The sequence below is a fragment of the Anomaloglossus baeobatrachus genome, chromosome 8 (assembly GCF_048569485.1).
Source record: "Anomaloglossus baeobatrachus isolate aAnoBae1 chromosome 8, aAnoBae1.hap1, whole genome shotgun sequence".
Taxonomy (NCBI): Eukaryota; Metazoa; Chordata; class Amphibia; order Anura; family Aromobatidae; genus Anomaloglossus; species Anomaloglossus baeobatrachus.
The window spans coordinates 43359454-43385639 of NC_134360.1; the positions used below are offsets into that span (position 1 = coordinate 43359454).

At 52.1% G+C, this 26186-nt stretch overlaps 1 protein-coding gene across 1 annotated transcript in view; it reads left to right on the forward strand.

Moving 5' to 3' along the window:
• PLXNA1 (plexin A1) overlaps nucleotides 1–26186 on the forward strand; it is a 376265-nt gene that overhangs the window by 316315 nt on the left and 33764 nt on the right. Inside the window, 6 exon segments of the mRNA XM_075321522.1 lie at nucleotides 2546–2639; nucleotides 2838–3077; nucleotides 3162–3305; nucleotides 3392–3626; nucleotides 6256–6398; nucleotides 22449–22705. Of these exon segments, the coding sequence (XP_075177637.1) occupies nucleotides 2546–2639; nucleotides 2838–3077; nucleotides 3162–3305; nucleotides 3392–3626; nucleotides 6256–6398; nucleotides 22449–22705 (1113 nt within the window).

The window sequence follows — 26186 nt, forward strand, 5'->3', positions numbered from 1 at the left end:
TTCCTCTGCTGTCAGGTAGTAGTCCTCCAGGTAATGTCTCTCTGCTGTCAGGTAGTAGTTCTCCAGGTAATGTTCCTCTGCTGTCAGGTAGTAGTCCTCCAGGTAATGTTCCTCTGCTGTCAGGTAGTAGTCCTCCAGGTAATGTCTCTCTGCTGTCAGGTAGTAGTCCTCCAGGTAGTGTCTCTCTGCTGTCAGGTAGTAGTTCTCCAGGTAATGTTCCTCTGCTGTCAGGTAGTAGTCCTCCAGGTAATGTTCCTCTGCTGTCAGGTAGTAGTCCTCCAGGTAATGTCTCTCTGCTGTCAGGTAGTAGTTCTCCAGGTAATGTTCGTCTGCTGTCAGGTAGTAGTCCTCCAGGTAATGTTCGTCTTCTGTCAGGTAGTAGTCCTCCAGGTAATGTCTCTCTGCTGTCAGGTAGTAGTCCTCCAGGTAATGTCTCTCTGCTGTCAGGTAGTAGTCCTCCAGGTAATGTTCCCCTGTTGTCAGGTAGTAGTCCTCCAGGTAATGTTCCTCTGCTGTCAGGTAGTAGTCCTCCAGGTAATGTTCGTCTTCTGTCAGGTAGTAGTCCTCCAGGTAATGTCTCTCTGCTGTCAGGTAGTAGTCCTCCAGGTAATGTCTCTCTGCTGTCAGGTAGTAGTCCTCCAGGTAATGTTCCCCTGTTGTCAGGTAGTAGTCCTCCAGGTAATGTTCCTCTGCTGTCAGGTAGTAGTCCTCCAGGTAATGTCTCTCTGCTGTCAGGTAGTAGTCCTCCAGGTAATGTCTCTCTGCTGTCAGGTAGTAGTCCTCCAGGTAATGTTCCTCTGCTGTCAGGTAGTAGTCCTCCAGGTAATGTTCCTCTGCTGTCAGGTAGTAGTCCTCCAGGTAATGTTCCTCTGCTGTCAGGTAGTAGTCCTCCAGGTAATGTTCCTCTGCTGTCAGGTAGTAGTCCTCCAGGTAATGTTCCTCTGCTGTCAGGTAGTAGTCCTCCAGGTAATGTCTCTCTGCTGTCAGGTAGTAGTCCTCCAGGTAATGTCTCTCTGCTGTCAGGTAGTAGTCCTCCAGGTAATGTTCCCCTGTTGTCAGGTAGTAGTCCACCAAGTAATGTCCCTCTGCTGTCAGGTAATAGTCCTCCTGGTGATGTCCCTCAGCTGTCAGGTAGTCCTCCAGGTAATGTCTCTCTGCTGTCAGGTAGTAGTCCTCCAGGTAATGTCTCTCTGCTGTCAGGTAGTAGTCCTTCAGGTTATATTCCCCTGTTGTCAGGTAGTAGTCCTCCAAGTAATGTCCCTTTGCTGTCAGGTAGTAGTCCTCCAGGTAATGTCTCTCTGCTGTCAGGTAGTAGTCCTCCAGGTAATGTCTCTCTGCTGTCAGGTAGTAGTCCTCCAGGTAATGTTCGTCTGCTGTCAGGTAGTAGTCCTCCAGGTAATGTCTCTCTGCTGTCAGGTAGTAGTCCTCCAGGTAATGTCTCTCTGCTGTCAGGTAGTAGTCCTCCAGGTAATGTCTCTCTGCTGTCAGGTAGTAGTCCTTCAGGTAATGTCTCTCTGCTGTCAGGTAGTAGTCCTCCAGGTAATGTCTCTCTGCTGTCAGGTAGTAGTCCTCCAGGTAATGTCCCTCTGCTGTCAGGTAGTAGTCCTCCAGGTAATGTCTCTCTGCTGTCAGGTAGTAGTCCTCCAGGTAATGTCTCTCTGCTGTCAGGTAGTAGTCCTCCAGGTAATGTTCGTCTGCTGTCAGGTAGTAGTCCTCCAGGTAATGTCTCTCTGCTGTCAGGTAGTAGTCCTCCAGGTAATGTCTCTCTGCTGTCAGGTAGTAGTCCTCCAGGTAATGTCTCTCTGCTGTCAGGTAGTAGTCCTCCAAGTAATGTCCCTTTGCTGTCAGGCAGTAGTCCTCCAGGTAATGTCTCTCTGCGGTCAGGTAGTAGTCCTTTGGGTAATATCTCTCGGCTGTCAGGTAGTAGTCCTGGTGATGTCCCTCAGCTGTCAGGTAGTAGTCCTCCTGGTGATGTCCCTCAGCTGTCAGGTAGTAGTCCTCCTGGTGATGTCCCTCAGCTGTCAGGTAGTAGTCCTCCTGGTGATGTCCCTCAGCTGTCAGATAGTAGTCCTCCTGGTGATGTCCCTCAGCTGTCAGGTAGTAGTCCTCCAGGTAATGTCTCTCTGCTGTCAGGTAGTAGTCATCCAGGTAATGTCTCTCTGCTGTCAGGTAGTAGTCCTTTGGGTAATATCTCTCGGCTGTCAGGTAGTAGTCCTGGTGATGTCCCTCAGCTGTCAGGTAGTAGTCCTCCTGGTGATGTCCCTCAGCTGTCAGGTAGTAGTCCTCCAGGTAATGTCTCTCTGCTGTCAGGTAGTAGTCCTTTGGGTAATGTCTCTCGGCTGTCAGATAGTAGTCCTCCTGGTGATGTCCCTCAGCTGTCAGGTAGTAGTCCTGGTGATGTCCCTCAGCTGTCAGGTAGTAGTCCTGGTGATGTCCCTCAGCTGTCAGGTAGTAGTCCTTCGGGTAATGTCTCTCGGCTGTCAGTTGTAGTCCTTCAGTTCACTGGTTGGCCAATGCTGTATGATTCTTGCCTTCTGTCTTGCAGTGGTGGGACGCCTCTCACGGTCACTGGAGTGAACCTGGCCACCATTAGAGAACCAAAAATACGAGCAAAATATGGTGATGTGGAACGTGAAAATGTGAGAATCTCCTTGTCTCTTTGGGGAAAGTTTTGGATTAGTTTAATACCATTATTTTAAATACTGTCAATATGTATCCTCCTTCCTGTGGTGGTGCATGCTGATAGAGATAAGGCTGTATGGTCCTCAGACTGTGCCCACTAATCTAGAACATCCCACATTAGTTTTCGTGGCTGACGTCCATTTGTCTTCTCCTAGAACTGCACCGTCTACAATGACACCACCATGGTGTGCTTCGCCCCTTCCATTGAAAGCCCATTGAGGTCCCCACCTGAGAATGGTGATCGCCCAGATGAGATCGGATTCATCATGGACAACGTCCAGTCCCTGCTCATTGTCAACACGACGACTTTCATCTACTACCCGGATCCAGTGTTTGAGCCCCTGAGCCCCTCTGGGAACCTGGAGCTAAAGCCAAGCTCTCCTCTCATCATCAAGGTGAGTGCGGCCTGGATGAAGGTGATAGATTTAGTCTCCATCAGGTCACTTCTAGGCTAGAAAATAATCGTCTTATAACTTTAGGGTCGGAACATCCTTCCAGCCGTTCCCGGAAACTTTCGCCTGAATTACACAGTGTTAATTGGTGACACCCCCTGTGCACTGACAGTGTCCGAAACCCAGCTCCTGTGTGAGTCTCCCAACCTCACCGGTCAGCACAAAGTGACGGTAAGTCCACAACACCTCCCACTCATCTTATGAAAAACATCTCTTTTGTTTTGGGAGGTAACAAGCTGTCTCTCTTCTCCTCTCAGATCAGAGTTGGAGGGTTCGAGTTTTCTCCCGGCACTTTGCAGATCTATTCCGATAGTCTCCTGACCTTACCGGCAATCATCGGCATCGGAGGAGGTGGTGGACTTCTGCTTCTCATCATCATCATTGTCCTCATTGCCTACAAGCGCAAGTCGAGGGACGCAGATCGTACCCTGAAGCGTCTCCAGCTGCAGATGGACAATCTGGAGTCACGGGTGGCCTTGGAGTGCAAAGAAGGTGAACATGGGGTGTCCTTTTTCATATCATGTAATCTTGTTCCAAGCGATCTACATCTTGCACAGATCTTCGACTTTTATGGGAGCCTTTGCTTGTCCCTATTTGTGCGGATTCTGCACAAACCATTAATCTCCCCGTGAAGCCACTCGTGCACCAGGTTCTGCTGGCCCACGTTTGATATCTGGCCTCATTCCTGATAATGGAGTCTTCATTTTTGATCCAGAATCAAAGCGCGTTCCTGTGGGGAGTCTTCAGGGTGCAGGCGGGGGGCTTACAGTATACGAATAGCAGTTTGTTAAAGTCGGTTCCATTTATATCTTGCCATCTTCTGAGGTGGACCGTATGAAAGGGAAGAGTTGGCAAGGGAAAGAGGGTGAGACAACCAGGTGTCTCATTATATGGAGGAAACTGGGACAAGGAGCCTGCAAAAAAACTCGCCAAAGGCAATTTAATTGCCCATTATCCGCGCGAACGGAACGCGGTGTCACAACCCGGCCGACTGCAGCGGGTCTAGAATTAGGGGGCAAGAGGTTGGCGGCACAAAAAGGATGAAGGGATGAGTTCTATATGTACGCGCCTATGTGTACACTATATAAAGCTGTAGATGGAGGGAGCGACACGGCAGTGCCAGGGATGATCATCAGTAATATCCTACAGCTGCCAGATAAAAGAGCGGGCTTTTAATTAAGCGGCATGGTATCTCTACCCATCCTATGCCTTTGAGTTGCTCCGCAGACAGATTAGAGATCTCCGCTCGCCTGCTCCTCCCGCTCTCCCCCCTCCTCCGCTCGCCCCCCACCACCTTTCCAAGCTTCTCAGCGCTGCCACATAAATTTAATTGAATTCCTTTCACAGATCTGTGTCTCGTGAACCGTCTTACCTGCACTCCTCCAGGAGGCAACAGCAGGGCCGGTAATGGAGATTGCTGGTTATTTGCCTTGTATGATCACTAGACGGCCGTGTCTGACACCCGGGAAGCAAACGCTCTTTGTTCTCCAGGACGTGGCGACCTGTGATTCTGCTGCACCATGCGGAGGAACACAAAGTATCCTTATAAATAATGAGACACAATGTAACGAGAGTCGGGAAGATGCCGAATAATGACATTCGACGGACTCGGAGGGCTGCGTTATCCCCCATCACGGTCCCCCACTTGCTTTGGTATTTGCTCAGCATGGCCTGGCAGTCATGACTATTCTCTACGGACGAGTGGAATCACTGGATCTCCGGATTCTTTAATCACACAATGGTGGTGATAGTACAGTGCTAGGACATGGCGTCACATTGCTGTGCGGATTTGCTGGTGGAGTATCTGCATTATAGACTGTGCGCTGCGCTGTGTCACCTGCAGACCCTTCATTCCCTGGATCAGCAGCTGTCACAGTAATTGCAAGATGTATTCCCAGGACACCCCCAACTCTCACCCCTGGGACTGTTCCTCTGACCTCCCAGGACACCCCCATCCTCACCATCGGATCAGTTTCTCTCACCTCCCAGGACTTCCCCAGCCCTCACCCCAGGGACAGCTTCTCTCGCCTCTCAGGACACCCCCCATCCTCACACTCTGGACAGCTGCTCTCACCTGCCAGGACACCCCCAACCCTCACCCCTGGGACGGTTCCTCTCGCCTCCCAGGACACCCCCAACCTTCACCCCTGGGACGGCTGCTCTCATCTTCCAGGACACCCCCAACCTTCACCCCTGGGACGGCTGCTCTCATCTTCCAGGACACCGCCAATCCTCACCCCTGGGACGGTTTCTCTCACCTCCCAGGACAGCCCCATCCTCACTGCCGGATTAGTTTCTCTCACCTCCCAGGATACCCCCTTCCTCACCCCCGGAACGGCTGCTCTCATCTCCCAGGACACCGCCAACCCTCACTTCTCAGACGGCTGCTCTCACCTCCCTGGACACCCCCATCCTCACCCCCGGGACAGCTGCTCTCACCTCCCAGGACACCCCCAATTATCACTCCCGGGATGGCTGCTCTCACTTCCCAGGATACCCCCTTCCTCACCCCCGGAACGGCTGCTCTCAGATGCCAGGACACCCCCAACCCTCACCCCTGGGACAGCTGCTCTCACCTCCCAGGACATCTGCTCTCACTTCCTAGGAAATCCCCGCCTTCACCCCAAGGACGGCTTTTCTCACCCCCAATTGTTGCTCTGGGGGTCTGTATCTGGACAGGAAGGAGAAACAGTTGGTCATTTGACCTCTGAGGCTTGTGATTGGAACATCTGATGTTGCGGCGTTCCAGTCATCTGACCCCGCAAAGCCAATCACAGGCCTCAATGGTCTGGTGACAAAAGAACGGCATGACACTGTTGCCCATCCCTGTCTTGATGCAGACCCCTGGAATGACCTGTCCTCCTCGGGGGACAGACAGGGGAACGCACCTGAAATTAATAATTTGATCTATTAGTGGATCGTGGCATGATTCGGTGGAGAAAAGAAGAAATATTTTAATATAAAGGGGACACTCGCCCCCCCGCCCAGTACAAATCTGAAAACTCTTGCCTCCGTATAAACATTCATTCAATGGAGCACCTTCCACCCACAGACATTTGCGATGTTCTGGTGTCTCCGTCCCCGGACTTATCACTGACGTGTCTCTTCTCTTGTTTCGTAGCCTTCGCCGAGCTGCAGACGGACATCCACGAGCTGACCAACGACCTGGATGGGGCCGGTATCCCGTTCCTGGACTACCGCACCTACGCCATGCGGGTTCTGTTCCCCGGCATTGAAGACCACCCTGTACTGAAGGAGATGGAGGTGGGGGACGCGTTCCTTTATTTTTATCCTTTGTGCGGTGAGCGCCAGGCCGCAATAATCGCTCATAACACATTTTTTTACTTGGCTTTGTTACAGGAAGCGGCTTTGTTCACATTTCTAAATTGGGCCTTGGGATGAAATTTCCCGCTCATTATAGCGCTATTGTTAAGTGGGGGGAGGAAAAAAAACAAAAAATCAAAAGCAAATGTACAGAATGTTCTAGATTGTGCTACTGGAAAGGGTTAACCTGTTATTTTAAAGCCCATTGTACTGAAATGACTGTGAAGTCTCATGCACGGCCTTTTGTTTGCTGGCTTTTTGCGAACTGTTCTTTGTCGCAGTGGGCGTGGCTTTAGTTTGTAGAACTACATGTCCCAGTATACACTACTCCCTGATTTTACTGTCCAGTTTATATATAGAGAGAGCGCTAAAGAGATAGAGATAGATAGAGAGAGAGCTAGATAGATCTAGATAGAGAGAGCTAGAGAGAGAGAGCTAGAGAGAGAGCTAGAGAGAGAGAGCTAGACAGAGAGCTAGAGAGAGAGAGCTAGAGAGAGAGAGCTAGAGAGAGAGAACTAGAGAGAGCTAGACAGCGAGCTAGATAGAGCTAGAGAGCTAGATAGAGAGCTAGATAGAGAGAGCTAGATAGAGAGCTAGATAGAGAGAGCTAGATAGAGAGAGCTAGATAGAGCTAGAGAGAGAGAGCTAGAGAAGAGAGAAGAAAGCTAGAGAGAGCTAGAGAGAGAGAGAGCTAGAGAGAGAGCTAGAGAGAGAGCTAGAGAGAGCTAGAGAGAGAGAGCTAGAGAGAGAGAGCTAGAGAGAGAGAGCTAGAGAGAGAGAGCGAGAGCTAGAGAGAGAGAGCTAGAGAGAGAGAGAGCTAGAGAGAGAGCTAGAGAGAGAGAGAGCTAGAGAGAGAGAGAGCTAGAGAGAGCTAGAGAGAGAGAGAGCTAGAGAGAGAGCTAGAGAGAGAGCGAGAGAGAGAGAGCGAGAGAGAGAGAGAGAGAGAGCTAGAGAGAGAGAGCTAGAGAGAGAGCTAGAGAGAGAGCTAGAGAGAGAGAGAGCTAGAGAGAGAGAGCTAGAGAGAGAGAGAGCTAGAGAGAGAGAGCTAGAGAGAGAGAGCTAGAGAGAGAGAGCTAGAGAGAGAGAGCTAGAGAGAGAGAGCTAGAGAGAGAGAGAGCTAGAGAGAGAGAGAGCTAGAGAGAGAGAGCTAGAGAGAGAGAGCTAGAGAGAGAGCTAGAGAGAGAGCTAGAGAGAGAGCTAGAGAGAGAGAGAGAGCTAGAGAGAGAGAGAGAGCTAGAGAGAGAGAGAGCTAGAGAGAGAGAGAGCTAGAGAGAGAGAGAGCTAGAGAGAGAGAGAGCTAGAGAGAGAGAGAGCTAGAGAGAGAGAGAGAGCTAGAGAGAGAGAGCTAGAGAGAGAGAGAGCTAGAGAGAGAGAGAGAGAGAGAGAGCGAGAGAGAGAGCTAGAAAGAGAGAGCTAGAAAGAGAGAGCTAGAAAGAGAGAGAGCTAGAAAGAGAGAGAGCTAGAAAGAGAGAGAGCTAGAAAGAGAGAGAGCTAGAAAGAGAGAGAGCTAGAAAGAGAGAGAGCTAGAAAGAGAGCGAGCTAGAAAGAGAGCGAGCTAGATAGATGGAGAGCGAGCTAGATAGATGGAGAGCGAGCTAGATAGATGGAGAGCGAGCTAGATAGATGGAGAGCGAGCTAGATAGATGGAGAGCGAGCTAGATAGATGGAGAGCGAGCTAGATAGATGGAGAGCGAGCTAGATAGATGGAGAGCGAGCTAGATAGATGGAGAGCGAGCTAGATAGATGGAGAGCGAGCTAGATAGATGGAGAGCGAGCTAGATAGATGGAGAGCGAGCTAGATAGATAGATAGAATCCTAAATAGATAGATGGATAGAGGGATAGATAGAGGGATAGATAGAGGGATAGATAGAGGGATAGATAGAGGGATAGATAGAGGGATAGATAGAGGGATAGATAGAGGGATAGATAGAGGGATAGATAGAGGGATAGATGGATAGATAGAGGGATAGATAGATAGAGGGATAGATAGATAGATAGAGGGATAGATAGATAGAGGGATAGATAGATAGAGGGATAGATAGATAGAGGGATAGATGGATAGATAGAGGGATAGATGGATAGATAGAGGGATAGATGGATAGATAGAGGGATAGATGGATAGATAGAGGGATAGATGGATAGATAGAGGGATAGATGGATAGGTAGAGGGATAGATGGATAGGTAGAGGGATAGATGGATAGATAGAGGGATAGATGGATAGATAGAGGGATAGATGGATAGATAGAGGGATAGATGGATAGATAGAGGGATAGATGGATAGATAGAGGGATAGATGGATAGATAGAGGGATAGATGGATAGAGGGATAGATGGATAGGTAGAGGGATAGATGGATAGATAGAGGGATAGATGGATAGATAGAGTGATAGATAGATAGAGGGATAGATAGATAGAGAGATAGAGGGATAGATAGAGGGATAGATAGAGGGATAGATAGAGGGATAGATAGAGGGATAGATAGAGGGATAGATAGAGGGATAGATAGAGGGATAGATAGAGGGATAGATAGAGGGATAGATAGAGGGATAGATAGAGGGATAGAGGGATAGATGGATAGATAGAGGGATAGATGGATAGATAGAGGGATAGATAGATAGAGGGATAGATAGTGATAGATAGATAGATAGTGGGTTAGATGGATAGATAGATAGATAGTGGGATAGATAGATAGAGGGATAGATGGATAGATAGAGGGATAGATAGATAGAGGGATAGATAGAGGGATAGATAGATAGAGAGATAGATGGATAGATAGATAGATAGAGGGATAGATAGATAGAGGGATAGATAGAGGGATAGATAGAGGGATAGATAGAGGGATAGATAGAGGGATAGATAGAGGGATAGATAGAGGGATAGATAGAGGGATAGATAGAGGGATAGATAGAGGGATAGATAGAGGGATAGATAGAGGGATAGATAGAGGGATAGATAGAGGGATAGATGGATAGATAGAGGGATAGATAGTGATAGATAGATAGATAGTGGGTTAGATGGATAGATAGATAGATAGATAGTGGGATAGATAGAGGGATAGATAGATAGATAGTGGGATAGATAGATAGAGGGATAGATGGATAGATAGAGGGATAGATGGATAGATAGAGGGATAGATAGATAGAGGGATAGATAGTGATAGATAGATAGATAGTGGGTTAGATGGATAGATAGATAGATAGTGGGATAGATAGATAGAGGGATAGATGGATAGATAGAGGGATAGATGGATAGATAGAGGGATAGATGGATAGATAGAGGGATAGATAGATAGATAGATAGAGGGATAGATAGATAGAGAGATAGATAGATAGAGGGATAGATAGAGTGATAGATAGATAGATAGATAGATAGATAGATAGTGGGATAGATAGATAGAGGGATAGATGGATAGATAGAGGGATAGATAGATAGATAGAGGGATAGATGGATAGATAGAGGGATAGATGGATAGATAGAGGGATAGATGGATAGATAGAGGGATAGATGGATAGATAGAGGGATAGATGGATAGATAGAGGGATAGATGGATAGATAGAGGGATAGATAGATAGATAGATAGAGGGATAGATAGAGAGGTAGAGGGATAGATAGAGTGATAGATAGATAGATAGTGGGATAGATAGAGGGATAGATAGATAGAGGGATAGAGGGATAGAGGGATAGATGGATAGATAGAGGGATAGATGGATAGATAGAGGGATAGATGGATAGATAGAGGGATAGATGGATAGATAGAGGGATAGATGGATAGATAGAGGGATAGATAGATAGATAGATAGATAGATAGAGGGATAGATAGAGAGATAGATAGAGGGATAGATAGAGTGATAGATAGATAGATAGTGGGATAGATAGAGGGATAGAGGGATAGATGGATAGATGGATAGATAGAGGGATAGATGGATAGATAGAGGGATAGATGGATAGATAGAGGGATAGATGGATAGATAGAGGGATAGATGGATAGATAGAGGGATAGATGGATAGATAGAGGGATAGATGGATAGATAGAGGGATAGATGGATAGATAGAGGGATAGATGGATAGATAGAGGGATAGATGGATAGATAGAGGGATAGATGGATAGATAGAGGGATAGATGGATAGATAGAGGGATAGATAGAGGGATAGATAGATAGATAGATAGAGGGATAGATAGATAGAGGGATAGATAGAGGGATAGATAGATAGATAGATAGATAGATAGATAGAGATATATGGTACAATTCTGCTTTTGAACGATAACATTGATGGCTTTTTTCCTCCAAAAACTGCGCCCCCCTTCTACAGGTTATCTGTACTGCAGCTCAGCATCGTTGCAGTAAATGACGCTGCAGTACCAGACACGACCCTCCTAGTCATGTGTGGCGCTGTTTCTGAAATAAATCATCCGTTTTACAAATGCTGGACAACCCCACCTTTTAGTTCATGGCCCAACTGCTGCAGAACATCTTTATGATAAGTAGTCGCTGTAGAATAATCAGTGGTTTATGGTATAGTCCCACCATCTTATGACTGAGCTTTCTTCAGCAATAGGGGCATTAAAGCATTTTACTTCTGATTGCTGTCAGTGAATGGAAACCTTGTTTGGGTACATATTGGTCACTTACACCTGCCTGATAGTGATGTGTTATGTGCAACTAACGCACTCCTTTTGGTTTTTGCCTTTTTTTAGTTTTGGCTACAGGTGAATGTCCCAAAACTGCACCAAAAAAGTGTTGATTTTGCAGTAAAACACACCTAGGTTTCACTTCCAAAGGAGTCCTGGACATAGAGGACTATTCCACCCTGGCAGGAGACTATTGCTGGGGGTCCCTGCTGATCCTGACAATGAAACAGAATTGCCTCCATATCACCGGTTTTCCTTGCACAGCGGTGCGCCTGTCACCCGGTCAATCATAAACGTGCTGCTGGCCCCATTCACTTCAACGGAGCCGTGCGGGTGGTCAGGAACGCTGCTGTGCTGATGTAGCGCTGCAGTCCCTGTAATATTAGTATCAGTGGGGTCCCACAGGTCAGACCCCCTGCAATCATTACATGAACATGTAACCTAGAAATCTATCATCGCTTACTGAAATGGGAACACCCTTTTAAGCTTCTTGGACATGAAAAGGAGAGATTTGCAGTTAAAGGATGCAAACAATGTTTCCTTCCACTGAAAGCAAGCAGAGATCTTGAAACAAAGAATAGTGGAAATGTGCAGAAGTGGTCACTGTACTGAGGGAGGCCAATTTGGTACTGACTGGTTCACACAGTGCTGATTGAGCCATATCAGTGATCACTAAAATGCTCAATTACTTAAGTCGAGCAGGTCATACACTCAGAGGAGCTCGACTTGAGTAACGAGCATACAATGGCAAACTCAAGCCTTTATCCAGAAGACCACACCAGGAGGCCAGGGACGCTCCCTCTCATGCTCGCTTGCTCCCTTGCTCTTTCCTTTCTCTCCCTCCCTTTCGCTCTCTCCCTCCCTTTCGCTCTCGCCCTCCCTCCCGCTCTCGCCCTCCCTCCCGCTCTCGCCCTCCCTCTCGCCCTCCCTCCCGCTCTCGCCCTCCCTCTCGCCCTCCCTCCCGCTCTCGCCCTCCCTCTCGCTCCCTCTCGCTCTCGCCCCTCCCTCCCTCTCTCGCCCTCCCTCCCGCTCTCGCCCTCCCTCCCGCTCTCGCCCTCCCTCCCGCTCTCGCCCTCCCTCCCGCTCTCGCCCTCCCTCCCGCTCTCGCCCTCCCTCCCGCTCTCGCCCTCCCTCTCGCCCTCGCCCTCCTCGCTCTCGCCCTCCGCTCCTCTCGCTCTCGCCCTCCCTCTCGCTCCCTCTCGCTCTCGCCCTCCCTCCCGTCTCTCGCCTCCTCCCTCTCCGCTCTCGCCCTCCCTCCCGCTCTCGCCCTCCCTCCCGCTCTCCGCCCTCCCTCCCTGCTCTCGCCCTCCCCTCCTGCTCTCGCCCTCCCCTCCTCGCCTCTCGCCTCTCCCTCGCCTCCCGCTCTCGCCCTCTCGCCCTCCCTCCCGCTCTCGCCCTCCCTCCCGCTCTCGCCCTCCCTCTCGCTTTCCCTCCCTCCCGATCTCTCCATCTCGCTCGCGCTCTCCATCCCGCTCGCGATCTCCATCCCGCTCGCTCTCTCCATCCCGCTCGCTCTCTCCATCCCGCTCGCTCTCTCCATCCCGCTCGCTCTCTCCATCCCGCTCGCTCTCTCCATCCCGCTCGCGCTCTCCATCCCGCTCGCTCTCTCCATCCTGCTCGCTCTCTCCATCCCGCTCGCTCTCTCTATCCCACTCGCTGGCCTGGTGTCGCTGGCCCTCTTTCTCGCTGGCCCTCTTTCTCGCTGGCCCTCTTTCTCGCTGGCCCTCTCTCTCTCGCTGGCCTTCTCTCTCTCGCTGGCCCTCTCTCTCTCGCTGGCCCTCTCTCTCTCGCTGGCCCTCTCTCTCTCGCTGGCCCTCTCTCTCTCGCTGACCCTCTCTCTCTCTCGCTGGCCCTCTCTCTCTCGCTGGCCCTCTCTTGCTGGCCCTGTGTCCCTCTCTCTCTCTAGCTGGCCCCGTGTCCCTCTCTCTCGCTGGCCCCGTGTCCCCTCTCTCTCGCTGGCCCCGTGTCCCTCTCTCTCGCTGGCCCCGTGTCCCTCTCTCTCGCTGGCCCCGTGTCCCTCTCTCTCGCTGGCCCCGTGTCCCTCTCTCTCGCTGGCCCCCGCGTCCCTCTCTCTCGCTGGCCCCGCGTCCCTCTCTCTCGCTGGCCCCGCGTCCCTCTCTCTCGCTGGCCCCCGCGTCCCTCGCTCTCGCTGGCCCCGCGTCCCTCGCTCTCGCTGGCCCCGCGTCCCTCGCTCTCGCTGGCCCCGCGTCCCTCGCTCTCGCTGGCCCCGCGTCCCTCGCTCTCGCTGGCCCCGCGTCCCTCGCTCTCGCTGGCCCCGCGTCCCTCGCTCTCGCTGGCCCCGCGTCCCTCGCTCTCGCTGGCCCCGCGTCCCTCGCTCTCGCTGGCCCCGCGTCCCTCGCTCTCGCTGGCCCCGCGTCCCTCGCTCTCGCTGGCCCCGCGTCCCTCGCTCTCGCTGGCCCCGCGTCCCTCGCTCTCGCTGGCCCCGCGTCCCTCGCTCTCGCTGGCCCCGCGTCCCTCGCTCTCGCTGGCCCCGCGTCCCTCGCTCTCGCTGGCCCCGCGTCCCTCGCTCTCGCTGGCCCCGCGTCCCTCGCTCTCGCTGGCCCCAGCGTCCCTCGCTCTCGCTGGCCCCGCGTCCCTCGCTCTCGCTGGCCCCGCGTCCCTCGCTCTCGCTGGCCCCGCGTCCCTCGCTCATCGCTGGCCCCGCGTCCCTCGCTCTCGCTGGCCCCGCGTCCCTCGCTCTCGCTGGCCCCGCGTCCCTCGCTCTCGCTGGCCCCGCGTCCCTCGCTCTCGCTGGCCCCGCGTCCCTCGCTCTCGCTGGCCCCGCGTCCCTCGCTCTCGCTGGCCCCGCGTCCCTCGCTCTCGCTGGCCCCGCGTCCCTCGCTCTCGCTGGCCCCGCGTCCCTCGCTCTCGCTGGCCCCGCGTCCCTCGCTCTCGCTGGCCCCGCGTCCCTCGCTCTCGCTGGCCCCGCGTCCCTCGCTCTCGCTGGCCCCGCGTCCCTCGCTCTCGCTGGCCCCGCGTCCCTCGCTCTCGCTGGCCCCGCGTCCCTCTCTCTCTCTCTTGCTGGCCCCGCGTCCCTCTCTCTCTCTCTTGCTGGCCCCGTGTCACTCTCTCTCGCTGGCCCTGTGTCTCTCTCTCTCTCTCGCTGGCCCTGTGTCTCTCTCTCTCTCTCGCTGGCCCTGTGTCTCTCTCTCTCTCTCGCTGGCCCTGTGTCTCTCTCTCTCTCTCTCGCTGGCCCTGTGTCTCTCTCTCTCTCTCTCGCTGGCCCTGTGTCTCTCTCTCTCTCTTGCTGGCCCTGTGTCTCTCTCTCTCTCTCGCTGGCCCTGTGTCTCTCTCTCTCTTTCGCTAGCCCTGTTTCTCTCTCTCTCTCTTTCGCTGGCCCCGCGTCCCTCTCTCTCGCTGGCCCCGTGTCCCTCTCTCTCGCTGGCCCCGTGTCCCTCTCTCTCGCTGGCCCCGTGTCCCTCTCTCTCTCGCTGGCCCCGTGTCCCTCTCTCTCGCTGGCCCCGTGTCCCTCTCTCTCGCTGGCCCCGTGTCCCTCTCTCTCGCTGGCCCCGTGTCTCTCTCTCTCGCTGGCCCCGTGTCCCTCTCTCTCGCTGGCCCCGTGTCCCTCTCTCTCGCTGGCCCCGTGTCCCTCTCTCTCGCTGGCCCCGTGTCCCTCTCTCTCGCTGGCCCCGTGTCCCTCTCTCTCGCTGGCCCCGTGTCCCTCTCTCTCGCTGGCCCCGTGTCCCTCTCTCTCGCTGGCCCCGTGTCCCTCTCTCTCGCTGGCCCCGTGTCCCTCTCTCTCGCTGGCCCCGTGTCCCTCTCTCTCGCTGGCCCCGTGTCCCTCTCTCTCGCTGGCCCCGTGTCCCTCTCTCTCGCTGGCCCCGTGTCCCTCTCTCTCGCTGGCCCCGTGTCCCTCTCTCTCGCTGGCCCCGTGTCCCTCTCTCTCGCTGGCCCCGTGTCCCTCTCTCTCGCTGGCCCCGTGTCCCTCTCTCTCGCTGGCCCCGTGTCCCTCTCTCTCGCTGGCCCCGTGTCCCTCTCTCTCGCTGGCCCCGTTCCCTCTCTCTCGCTGGCCCCGTGTCTCTCTCTCTCGCTGGCCCCGTGTCCCCTCTCTCTCGCTGGCCCCGTGTCCCTCTCTCTCGCTGGCCCTGTGTCTCTCTCTCTCTCTCGCTGGCCCTGTGTCCTCTCTCTCGCTGGCCCTGTGTGTCTCTCTCTCTCGCTGGCCCTGTGTCTCTCTCTCTCGCTGGCCCTGTGTCTCTCTCTCTCGCTGGCCCTGTGTCTCTCTCTCTCGGCTGGGCCCTGTGTCCCTCTCTCTCTCGCTGGCCCTCTCTCTCGCTGGCCCTCTGTCCCTCTCTCTCTCGCTGGCCCTCTGTCCTCTCTCTCTCGCTGGCCCTGTGTCTCTCTTCGCTGGCCCTATGTCTCTCTCTCTCGCTGGCCCTGTGTCCCTCTCTCTCTCGCTGGCCCTCTGTCCCTCTCTCTCTCGCTGGCCCTCTGTCCCCCTCTCTCTCTCGCTGGCCCTCTGTCCCTCTCTCTCTCGCTGGCCCTCTGTCCCTCTCTCTCTCGCTGGCCCTCTGTCCCTCTCTCTCTCGCTGGCCCTCTGTCCCTCTCTCTCTCGCTGGCCCTCTGTCCCTCTCTCTCTCGCTGGCCCTGTGTCTCTCTCTCTCTCGCTGGCCCTCTGTCCCTCTCTCGCTGGCCCTGTGTCTCTCTCTCTCTCTCTCTCTTGCTGGCCCTGTGTCTCTCTCTCTCGCTGGCCCTGTGTCCCTCTCTCTCGCTGGCTCTCTGTCCCTTTCTCTCGCTGGCCCTGTGTCTCTCTCTCTCGCTGGCCCTGTGTCCCTCTCTCTCTCGCTGGCCCTCTGTCCCTCTCTCGCTGGCCCTCTGTCCCTCTCTCTCGCTGGCCCTGTGTCTCTCTCCTCTCTCGCTGGCCCTGTGTCTCTCTCTCTCTCGCTGGCTCTCTGTCCCCTCTCTCTCGCTGGCCCTGTGTCCCTCTCTCTCTCGCTGGCCCTCTGTCCCTCTCTCGCTGGCCCTGTGTCCCTCTCTCTCGCTGGCCCTGTGTCCCTCTCTCTCTCGCTGGCCCTCTGTCCCTCTCTCGCTGGCCCTGTGTCCCTCTCTCTCTCGCTGGCTCTCTGCCCCTCTCTCGCTGGCCCTGTGTCCCTCTCTCTCTCGCTGGCCCTCTGTCCCTCTCTCGCTGGCCCTGTGTCCCTCTCTCTCTCGCTGGCCCTCTGCCCCTCTCTCGCTGGCCCTGTGTCCCTCTCTCTCTCGCTGGCCCTCTGTCCCTCTCTCGCTGGCCCTGTGTCCCTCTCTCTCGCTGGCCCTCTGTCCCTCTCTCTCGCTGGCCCTGTGTCTCTCTCTCTCTCGCTGGCCTCTGTCCCTCTCTCTCGCTGGCCCTGTGTCTCTCTCTCTCTCGCTGGCCTCTGCCCCTCTCTCTCGCTGGCCCTGCCTCTCTCTCGCTGGCCCTCTGTCCCTCTCTCTCGCTGGCCCTGTGTCCCCTCTCTCGCTGCCCTCTGCCCCTCTCTCTCGCTGGCCCTGTGTCTCTCTCTCTCTCGCTGGCTCTCTGTCCCTCTCTCTCGCTGGCCCTGTGGTCTCTCTCTCTCTCGCTGGCCCTCTGCCCCTCTCTCTCGCTGGCCCTCTGTCCCTCTCTCTCTCTGGCCCTGTGTCCCTCTCTCTCGCTGGCCCTCTGTCCCTCTCTCTCGCTGGCCCTGTGTCTCTCTCTCTCGCTGGCCCTCTGCCCCTCTCTCTCGCTGGCCCTCTGCCCTCTCTCTCGCTGGCCCTCTGTCCCTCTCTCTCGCTGGCCCTGTGTCCCTCTCTCTCGCTGGCCCTCTGCCCCTCTCTCTCGCTGGCCCTGTGTCTCTCTCTCTCTCGCTGGCTCTCTGTCCCTCTCTCTTGCTGGCCCTGTGTCCCTCTCTCTCGCTGGCCCCGTGTCCCTCTCTCTCGCTGGCCCCGTGTCCCTCTCTCTCGCTGGCCCCGTGTCCCTCTCTCTCGCTGGCCCCGTGTCCCTCTCTCTCGCTGGCCCCGTGTCCCTCTCTCTCGCTGGCCCCGTGTCCCTCTCTCTCGCTGGCCCCGTGTCCCTCTCTCTCGCTGGCCCCGTGTCCCTCTCTCTCGCTGGCCCCCGTGTCCCTCTCTCTCGCTGGCCCCGTGTCCCTCTCTCTCGCTGGCCCCGTGTCCCTCTCTCTCGCTGGCCCCGTGTCCCTCTCTCTCGCTGGCCCCGTGTCCTCTCTCTCTCGCTGGCCCCGTGTCCCTCTCTCTCGCTGGCCCTGTGTCTCTCTCCCTCTCTCTCGCTGCCCTGTGTCTCTCTCTCTCTCTCTCGCTGGCCCTGTGTCTCTCTCTCGCTGGCCCTGTGTCTCTCTCTCTCGCTGGCCCCTGTGTCCTCTCTCTCTCGCTGGCCCTGTGTCCCTCTCTCTCTCGCTGGCCCTCTCTCTCGCTGGCCCTCTGTCCCTCTCTCTCTCGCTGGCCCTCTGTCCTCTCTCTCTCGCTGGCCCTCTGTCCCTCTCTCTCTCGCTGGCCCTGTGTCTCTCTTTCGCTGGCCCTATGTCTCTCTCTCTCGCTGGCCCTGTGTCCCTCTCTCTCTCGCTGGCCTCTGTCCCTCTCTCTCTCGCTGGCCCTCTGTCCCTCTCTCTCTCGCTGGCCCTCTGTCCCTCTCTCTCTCGCTGGCCCTCTGTCCCTCTCTCTCTCGCTGGCCCTCTGTCCCTCTCTCTCTCGCTGGCCCTCTGTCCCTCTCTCTCTCGCTGGCCCTGTGTCTCTCTCTCTCTCGCTGGCCCTCTGTCCCTCTCTCTCTCTCTCGCTGGCCCTGTGTCTCTCTCTCTCTCTCTCTCTCTTGCTGGCCCTGTGTCTCTCTCTCTCGCTGGCCCTGTGTCCCTCTCTCTCGCTGGCTCTCTGTCCCTTTCTCTCGCTGGCCCTGTGTCTCTCTCTCTCGCTGGCCCTGTGTCCCTCTCTCTCTCGCTGGCCCTCTGTCCCTCTCTCGCTGGCCCTCTGTCCCTCTCTCTCGCTGGCCCTGTGTCTCTCTCTCTCTCGCTGGCCCTGTGTCTCTCTCTCTCTCGCTGGCTCTCTGTCCCTCTCTCTCGCTGGCCCTGTGTCTCTCTCTCTCTCGCTGGCTCTCTGTCCCTCTCTCTCGCTGGCCCTGTGTCCCTCTCTCTCGCTGGCCCTCTCTCTCGCTGGCCCTGTGTCCCTCTCTCTCTCGCTGCCCTCTGTCCCTCTCTCGCTGGCCCTGTGTCCCTCTCTCTCGCTGGCCCTGTGTCCCTCTCTCTCTCGCTGGCCTCTGTCCCTCTCTCGCTGGCCCTGTGTCCCTCTCTCTCTCGCTGGCTCTCTGCCCCTCTCTCGCTGGCCCTGTGTCCCCTCTCTCTCTCGCTGGCCCTCTGTCCCTCTCTCGCTGGCCCTGTGTCCCTCTCTCTCTCGCTGGCCCTCTGCCCCTCTCTCGCTGGCCCTGTGTCCCTCTCTCTCTCGCTGGCCCTCTGTCCCTCTCTCGCTGGCCCTGTGTCCCTCTCTCTCGCTGGCCCTCTGTCCCTCTCTCTCGCTGGCCCTGTGTCTCTCTCTCTCTCGCTGGCCCTCTGTCCCTCTCTCTCGCTGGCCCTGTGTCTCTCTCTCTCTCGCTGGCCCTCTCTCTTCGCTGGCCTCTGTCCCTCTCTCTCGCTGGCCCTGTGTCCCTCTCTCTCGCTGGCCCTCTGCCCCTCTCTCTCGCTGGCCCTGTGTCTCTCTCTCTCTCGCTGGCTCTCTGTCCCTCTCTCTCGCTGGCCCTGTGTCTCTCTCTCTCCCCCCCTCCGCTCGCCTCTGCCCCTCTCTCTCGCTGGCCCTCTGTCCCTCTCTCTCTCTGGCCCTGTGTCCTCTCTCTCTCTGGCCCTTGTCCCTCTCTCTCGCTGGCCCTCTCTCTCGCTGGCCCTGTGTCTCTCTCTCTCTCTCGCTGGCCCTCTGCCCCTCTCTCTCGCTGGCCCTCTGTCCCTCTCTCTCGCTGGCCCTGTGTCCCTCTCTCTCGCTGGCCCCTCTCTCTCTCGCTGGCCCTGTGTCCCTCTCTCTCTCGCTGGCTCTCTGTCCCTCTCTCTTGCTGGCCCTGTGTCCCTCTCTCTCGCTGGCTCTCTGTCCCTCTCTCTCGCTGGCTCTCTGCCCCTCTCTCTCGCTGGCTCTCTGTCCTCTCGCTCCCACTCTTGCTAGCGCACTCCTGCTCACTCTCTTCCTCATTGTCCTCATCACTTGATGTTTTCTGCCTATGGGCAAATTACGGCTAGGATTAGCCACTGTGCCAATTTTGTCGCTCTCCCAAAACTAGCAGCACCCCTGTAGGACTCCCCAATAGCTGGTACTCGTCTTCCCGGCCCCGACTCAGGAAATGTGAGTTCGCTTGAAGATGATAATAAAAATCGATAAGCCTAACAATCCATGTTGTTGTCGGTGCTCCCTCCCCTCCGATCCGCACGTCACCCCTTCTTCCCCGGTCCCTCCACGCGGTGCCTTATATAGGGCCTCAAGCCGCTTGCACTGCCGTCAATAGGATCTCCGATACAGACACAGGCAATTAGGTGTCCTGCATTTCGTGGACTCGTTTCATAGTTCAATATGTTTAATGGTTTTCCAAATTTACTTTCTGTAGACGACTCGTAAAACAAACGGCAGATTCCCCGGCCGTATAATCTGCAATCTGCCGTGTGTCTCCAGGTGAATGAGTAAGAATTTGTGTAATTGGGAGGGGGGGTAAAGGTAAATCTTCCTCCGGTGGGTCTCCAGATGGCCACATACAGCGGCGACGCTTAGCTCGCTCTTCAATTCGCCATAAATATGAGGAAGTGCCATAGATAATGCCAGAAAATGCAGAAAAGGTCGAGGATATTCTGCTTATGAGCACATCTCCTGCTCTAGTCACAGCCAGAGCTGCATCCACAATTATGCACAGGAATATATATTTTTTTTCCTGCATGTGAATAGAGCTTTATCTGCTGCATTGCATGGTGGGAGACGTGGTTATCCATAATCTTACCAGCAGGGGGCATAGGAAAGGCTATGAGGTTATGCAGCCCAAGTGCTAGAGACCGAGCTTTGCATGCTGCTTTGGATGTGAGTGGAGTAATTTCAGCAGATCAGTTATATGTGGATAATGTCGATCGCTGCTCTTCAGACATCTCCTCGGTCAGTGCTGTAGCTGCATTGCTTTTCAGCAGGTATAGCGGCTGCGTACTGATTGCGGCACTATTGCATGCACTGTGCTGTTTAATCAGAGTCGCTGGCACAGGATCAGCGGCTGCCATCTCCCTCGGCGGCTCTGCAGAGTCTGATCCTAATTTCTCCGCTGCAGATTTTTGCACGTTCATCCTCAGAAGCCTCCGTTACAACAATCTGCTGGAAGCCAAGACTCGTACGTCTCCTGCGCTTCCCCAAAGACTTCCAGGCGGCTCCAGAAACAGAGACGCCTCGTTCCTAGTAATAAGTAGCGAGGGGTCGAGGTGCGGAGGGGACGGGCCACAACCCGCTCTTCTATCCTGAGCATAGATGTCACGCCGCACCAAAGTCTGAGTCTTCTGGTATTAATGATGGAGATCTCATGGGGCTATATTGTGTACTGGAGTACAAGAAAGGGTGTAAATTTTATTTTTGAAAGCCTTTGCCAGGTATGGAAAAATATTACCACTTTTTCATACAAACTGCGCCACACTCTGCACAGGTTGTATGTGGTATTGCAGCTCAGCTCATTTAAAGTGAATGTGGTTGAGCTGCATTAACACACAACCTCTGCACAGGTGAGGGCTACTAGACCTGGACCCTTTAAGGATCTAGAACATTTTTTAATGCAAAGATTAATTTTGCTGTCCTCCATCAGGTGGTTTAAAGTCTACATCCTGTATTATATATTCCAGAGCTACACTCACTATTCTGCTGGTGCAGTCATTGCGTACATACATTACTTATTCTGTACTGATCCTGAGTTACATCCTGTATTATACTCCAGAGCTGCACTCACTATTCTGCTGGTGCAGTCACTGTGTACATACATTACATTACTTATCCTGTACTGATCCTGAGTTACATCCTGTATTATACTCCAGAGCTGCACTCACTATTCTGCTGGTGCAGTCACTGTGTACATACATTACTTATCCTGTACTGATCCTGAGTTACATCCTGGATTATACTCCAGAGCTGCACTCACTATTCTGCTGGTGCAGTCACTGTGTACATACATTACATTACTTATCCTGTACTGATCCTGAGTTACATCCTGTATTATACTCCAGAGCTACACTCACTATTCTGCTGGTGCAGTCACTGTGTACATACATTACTTATCCTGTACAGAACCTGAGTTACATCCTGTATTATACCCCAGAGCTACACTCACTATTCTGCTGGTGCAGTCACTGTGTACATACATTACATTACTTATCCTGTACTGAACCTGAGTTACATCTTGTATTATACTCCAGAGCTGCACTCACTATTCTGCTGGTGCAGTCACTGTGTACATACATTACTTATCCTGTACTGAACCTGAGTTACATCCTGTATTATACTCCAGAGCTGCACTCACTATTCTGCTGGTGCAGTCACTGTGTTCATACATTACTGATCCTGAGTTACATCCTGTATTAGACTCCAGGGCTGCACTCACTATTCTGCTGGTGCAGTTACTGTGTTCATACATTACTGATCCTGAGTTACATCCTGTATTAGACTCCAGAGCTGCACTCTCTCTGCTGCAGTTTATGTAAGCCTGTTTGCGTTATATCGGGTCACTTGAGTTTAGCGGTAGTCGCAGTCCCCATTACACACTGAGTGACTTCTCAGCTCCCGGCAGTGATCAGAGGCCGGGGAGTGGAGCAGGAGGTAACGATTCTGTTCTTCAGATCGCGGCAGGAATACCTGTTAAAAGCAATTGGCGCATGATAAAACCCCACTTGGCATCTTCCGTCTTTAGTGCCCAATGAATATATTATGAATGCTCCTGTGATTAGTATGGCAGCTGCGGGGGCTTCTGTGGAGGGTTTTTTTCCCTTTTGCAAAGGTTGAGGACTCTTGAACTATATGAAACCTGAGTGATAATTTCACCTAATGGTTGTATTAATCAGCGACGGAGAAATGGGTAAGACACAAGGAGCGCGCCAAGGAAATGTCGGCATGGGACCGGTGCTAATATCACCCCTCCACGCGCACACACTCCACCATGATGAAGAGCCCCTATACCGGGCCGCTTTTACACTCACCTGCGCGTGGATTAATACACAGATGGCGCCATTTATTGCTTTGTATGAAATTCTTCTAGGCACTCATTTAAAGGGACAGAAAAGCAGAAAAGTAAGTCTTCAGCTTGTAAAAGTTCAGCTGATATCAGAGCGCGCAGTTAGCCTGAAATGGCTGAAAACAGAAAACAATAGACTATATTTACAAGAAATGGCAAGTTTACATGATTGCAGTTCTACATAACTGATTGTTGTCTTCCTCATCACAGGTCCAAGCTAATGTGGAGAAGGCTCTGAACCTCTTTGGGCAGCTCCTGAACAAGAAGCATTTCTTGCTGACCTTCATCCGCACCTTGGAAGCCCAACGCAGTTTCTCCATGCGGGACCGAGGAAATGTCGCCTCCCTCATCATGACGGCGCTGCAGGGTGAAATGGAATATGCGACCGGGGTCCTCAAACAGCTTCTGTCTGACCTGATTGAGAAGAACCTGGAGAGCAAGAACCACCCAAAACTGCTGCTGAGAAGGTGAAAATGGCAGAAGTATATACACATAGTGGCATGCAAAAGTTTGAACACCCCCGGTCAAAATGACTGTTATTGTGAACAGTTAAGCAAGTTGAAGATGAAATGATCTCTAAAAGGTATAAAGTTACAGATGACACATTTCCTTTATATTTTAGGCATAATATATATATATATATATATATATATATATATATATATATATAAAATATATGTATATATGTGTGTGTATATATATAATATATATATACAGTATATATTCATATTTTACATTTTCAAAATTACAAACAGGGCAATAGGCTGATTCAATAATTTGGACACCCTTAGAGATGTATGCTCAGATAACTTAGACCAAGGGTTCAGACCTTAATTAGCCTGTTAATGTTATGGCTTGTTCACTATCATCATTAGGACAGCTCGGGTGATGGATATTTCACAGCTTTATAAAATCCCAGCCTCCTCTAACCAAACAGCAGTCATGGGTTCTTCTAAGCAGCTGCCTAGCACTCTGAAAATGGTGGAAACCCACAAAGCAGGAGAAGGCTATAAGAAGATAACAAAGCGTTTTCAAGTTGCCATTTCCTCATTTCAAGATATAATCAAAAAATGGCAATTAACCAGGAACGGTGGAGGTCAAGATAAGGTCTGGAAGACCAAGCAAAATTTCTCTGAGAGCTGCTAGAGAGGCAAATCAAAACCCCTGCGTGACTGCAAAAGACCTTCAGGAAGATTTAGCAGACTCTGGAGTTGTAGTACATTTTCCTACTGTTCAGAGACACCTGCACAAATATGGCCTTCATGGAAGAGTCGTCAGAAGTAAACCTCTCCTGTGTCTGCACCATAAAATTCAGTGTCAGAAGTCTGCAAATGAACATCTAAAAAAGCCTGATGCATTTTGGAAACAAGTCCTGAGTACCGAGGAAGTTAAAATAGAACTTTTTGGTCACAATGATCAAAGGTATGTGTGGAGAAAAAAGGGCACAGAATTTCAGGAAAATGATATCTCGCCAACCATTAAGCATGGGGGTGGATCAATCATGCTTTGGGGTTGTGTTGTAGTTAATGGCATGGGGAACATTTCACGGGTAGAGGGAAAAATGAATTCAATGAAATTTCAACAAATTATTGATGCAAACATAACACCATCTGTAAAAAAAAAAAAAAAGTACACGTAGAAAAGAGGAGAAAGGAAGATGGCTTCTACAAGTGGATAATGATCCTAAACACACACCAAAATCCACAACAGACGACCTCAAAAGACGCAAGTTGAAGGTTTACAATGGTCCTCAGATCTGAACATCATTGAAAATCTGTGGCGAGACCTCAAAAGAGCAGTGCATGCAAGACGAGCCAGGAATCTCACAGAACTGGAAGACGTCTACAAGGAAGAATGGATGAAAATCCCACCAACAAGAATTGAAAGACTACAAAAAGGATTTACAAACTCTGATAATTGCCAAAGTGGGTACTACTATGTACTAACCATGCAGGGTGCCCAAACTTTTGCATTCGCCCATTAATTTTTTTTATTTTTGTTAATTTTAAAATGTGAAAGATGAAAATTATTGTTTTTACCTAAAATAGAAAGGAAATGTGCCATCTTTAACTTTATGCCTTTTAGAGATCATTTCATCTTCAACCGATTGTTCACAATACAGTAATTTTGACCAGGGTTGCCGAAACATTTGCATACCACTGTATTGTTCTTTAGAGCTGCACTCACTATTCTGCTGGTGCAGTCACTGTGTACATACATTACATTACTTATCCTGCATTGATCCTGCGTTACATCCTGTTTTGTACTCCAGAGCTGCACTCACTATTCTGCCCCATAAGTTAGTTGACCTGTGATAGTTCAGGGGCAGATTTTATCATTGGTATATCATGTAACATATAACTTGCTGACTGATCACATCTGTATACACCGTGTGCAGAATTATTAGGCAAGTTGTATTTTAGAGAATTTTTTTTATTATTGCTCAACAACTATGTTCTCAATCAACCCAAGAGACTCATAAACATCAAAGCTTAATATTTTTTTAGCTTTGGCTATCTTAGGAGGATTCTGCTTGTGCCGGTAACTATTACTGTGCAGAATTATTAGGCAACTTAATAAAAACCAAATATATTCCCATCTCACTTGTTTATTTTCACCAGGTAAACCAATATAACTGCACAAAGTTTAGAAATAAACATTTCTGACATGCAAAAACAAAACCCCAAAACATTAGTGACCAATATAGCCCCCTTTCTTTCTGATGACACTCAGCAGCCGACCATCCATAGATTCTGTCATTGCTTGATCTGTTTACGATCAACATTGCGTGCAGCAGCCACCACAGCCTCCAGACACTGCTCCGAGAGGTGTACTGTTTTCCCTCCCTGTAGATCTCACATTTTATGAGGGAACACAGGTTCTCTATGGGGATCAGATCAGGTGAATAAGGGGGCCATGTCATTTTTTTTTCATCTTTTAGACCTTTACTGGCTAGCCACGCTGTGGAATAGTTGGATGCATGTGATGGAGCATTGTCCTGCATGAAAATCATGTTTTTCTTGAACGATACCGACTTCTTCCTGTACCAGTGCTTGAAGAAGTTGTCTTCCAGAAACTGGCAGTAGGTCTGGGAGTTAAGCTTCACTCCATCCTCAACCTGAAAAGGTCTCACAAGTTCCTCTTTGATGATCCCAGCCCATACCAGTACCCACCTCCACCTTGCTGGCGTCTGAGTCGGAGTGGAGCTCTCTGCCCTTTACTGATCCAGCCTCTGGCCCATCCATCTGCCCATCAAGAGACTCTCATTTCATCAGTCCATAAAACCTTTGAAAAATCAGTCTTAAGATATTTCTTGGCCCAGTCTTGACGTTTTATCTTATGTTTCTTGTTCAGAGGTGGTGGTTTTCAGCCTTCCTTACCTTGGCCTGTCCCTGAGTACGGCACACCTTGTGCTTTGTGATACTCCAGTAACGTTGCAGTTCTGAAATATGGCCAAACTGGTGGCAAACGGCATCTTGGCAGCTTCACGCTTGATTTTCCTCAATTCATGGGCAGTTATTTTGCGCCTTTTTTGCCCAACACGCTTCTTGTGACCCTGTTGGCTATTTGCCATGAAACGCTTGATTGTTCGGTGATCACGCTTCAAAAGTTTGGCATTTTCAAGACTACTGCGTCCCTCTGTAAGACATCTCACAATTTTGGACTTTTCAGAGCCCGTCCAATCTCTCTTCTGACCCATTTTGCCAAAGGAAAGGAAATTGCCTAATAATTAAGCACCCCTTATATAGGGTGTTGATGTCATTACACCGCACCTCTCCTCATTACAGAGATGCACATCACCTGATTTACTTCATTGGTAGTTGGCTCTCAGCCTATACAGCCTGGAGTAGGACGACATGGAGAAAAAGCATCATGTGATCAAAATACTCATTTGCCTAATAATTCTGCACACCGTGTATTCTGGTATGAGCTGTATGGGGTCCTGGG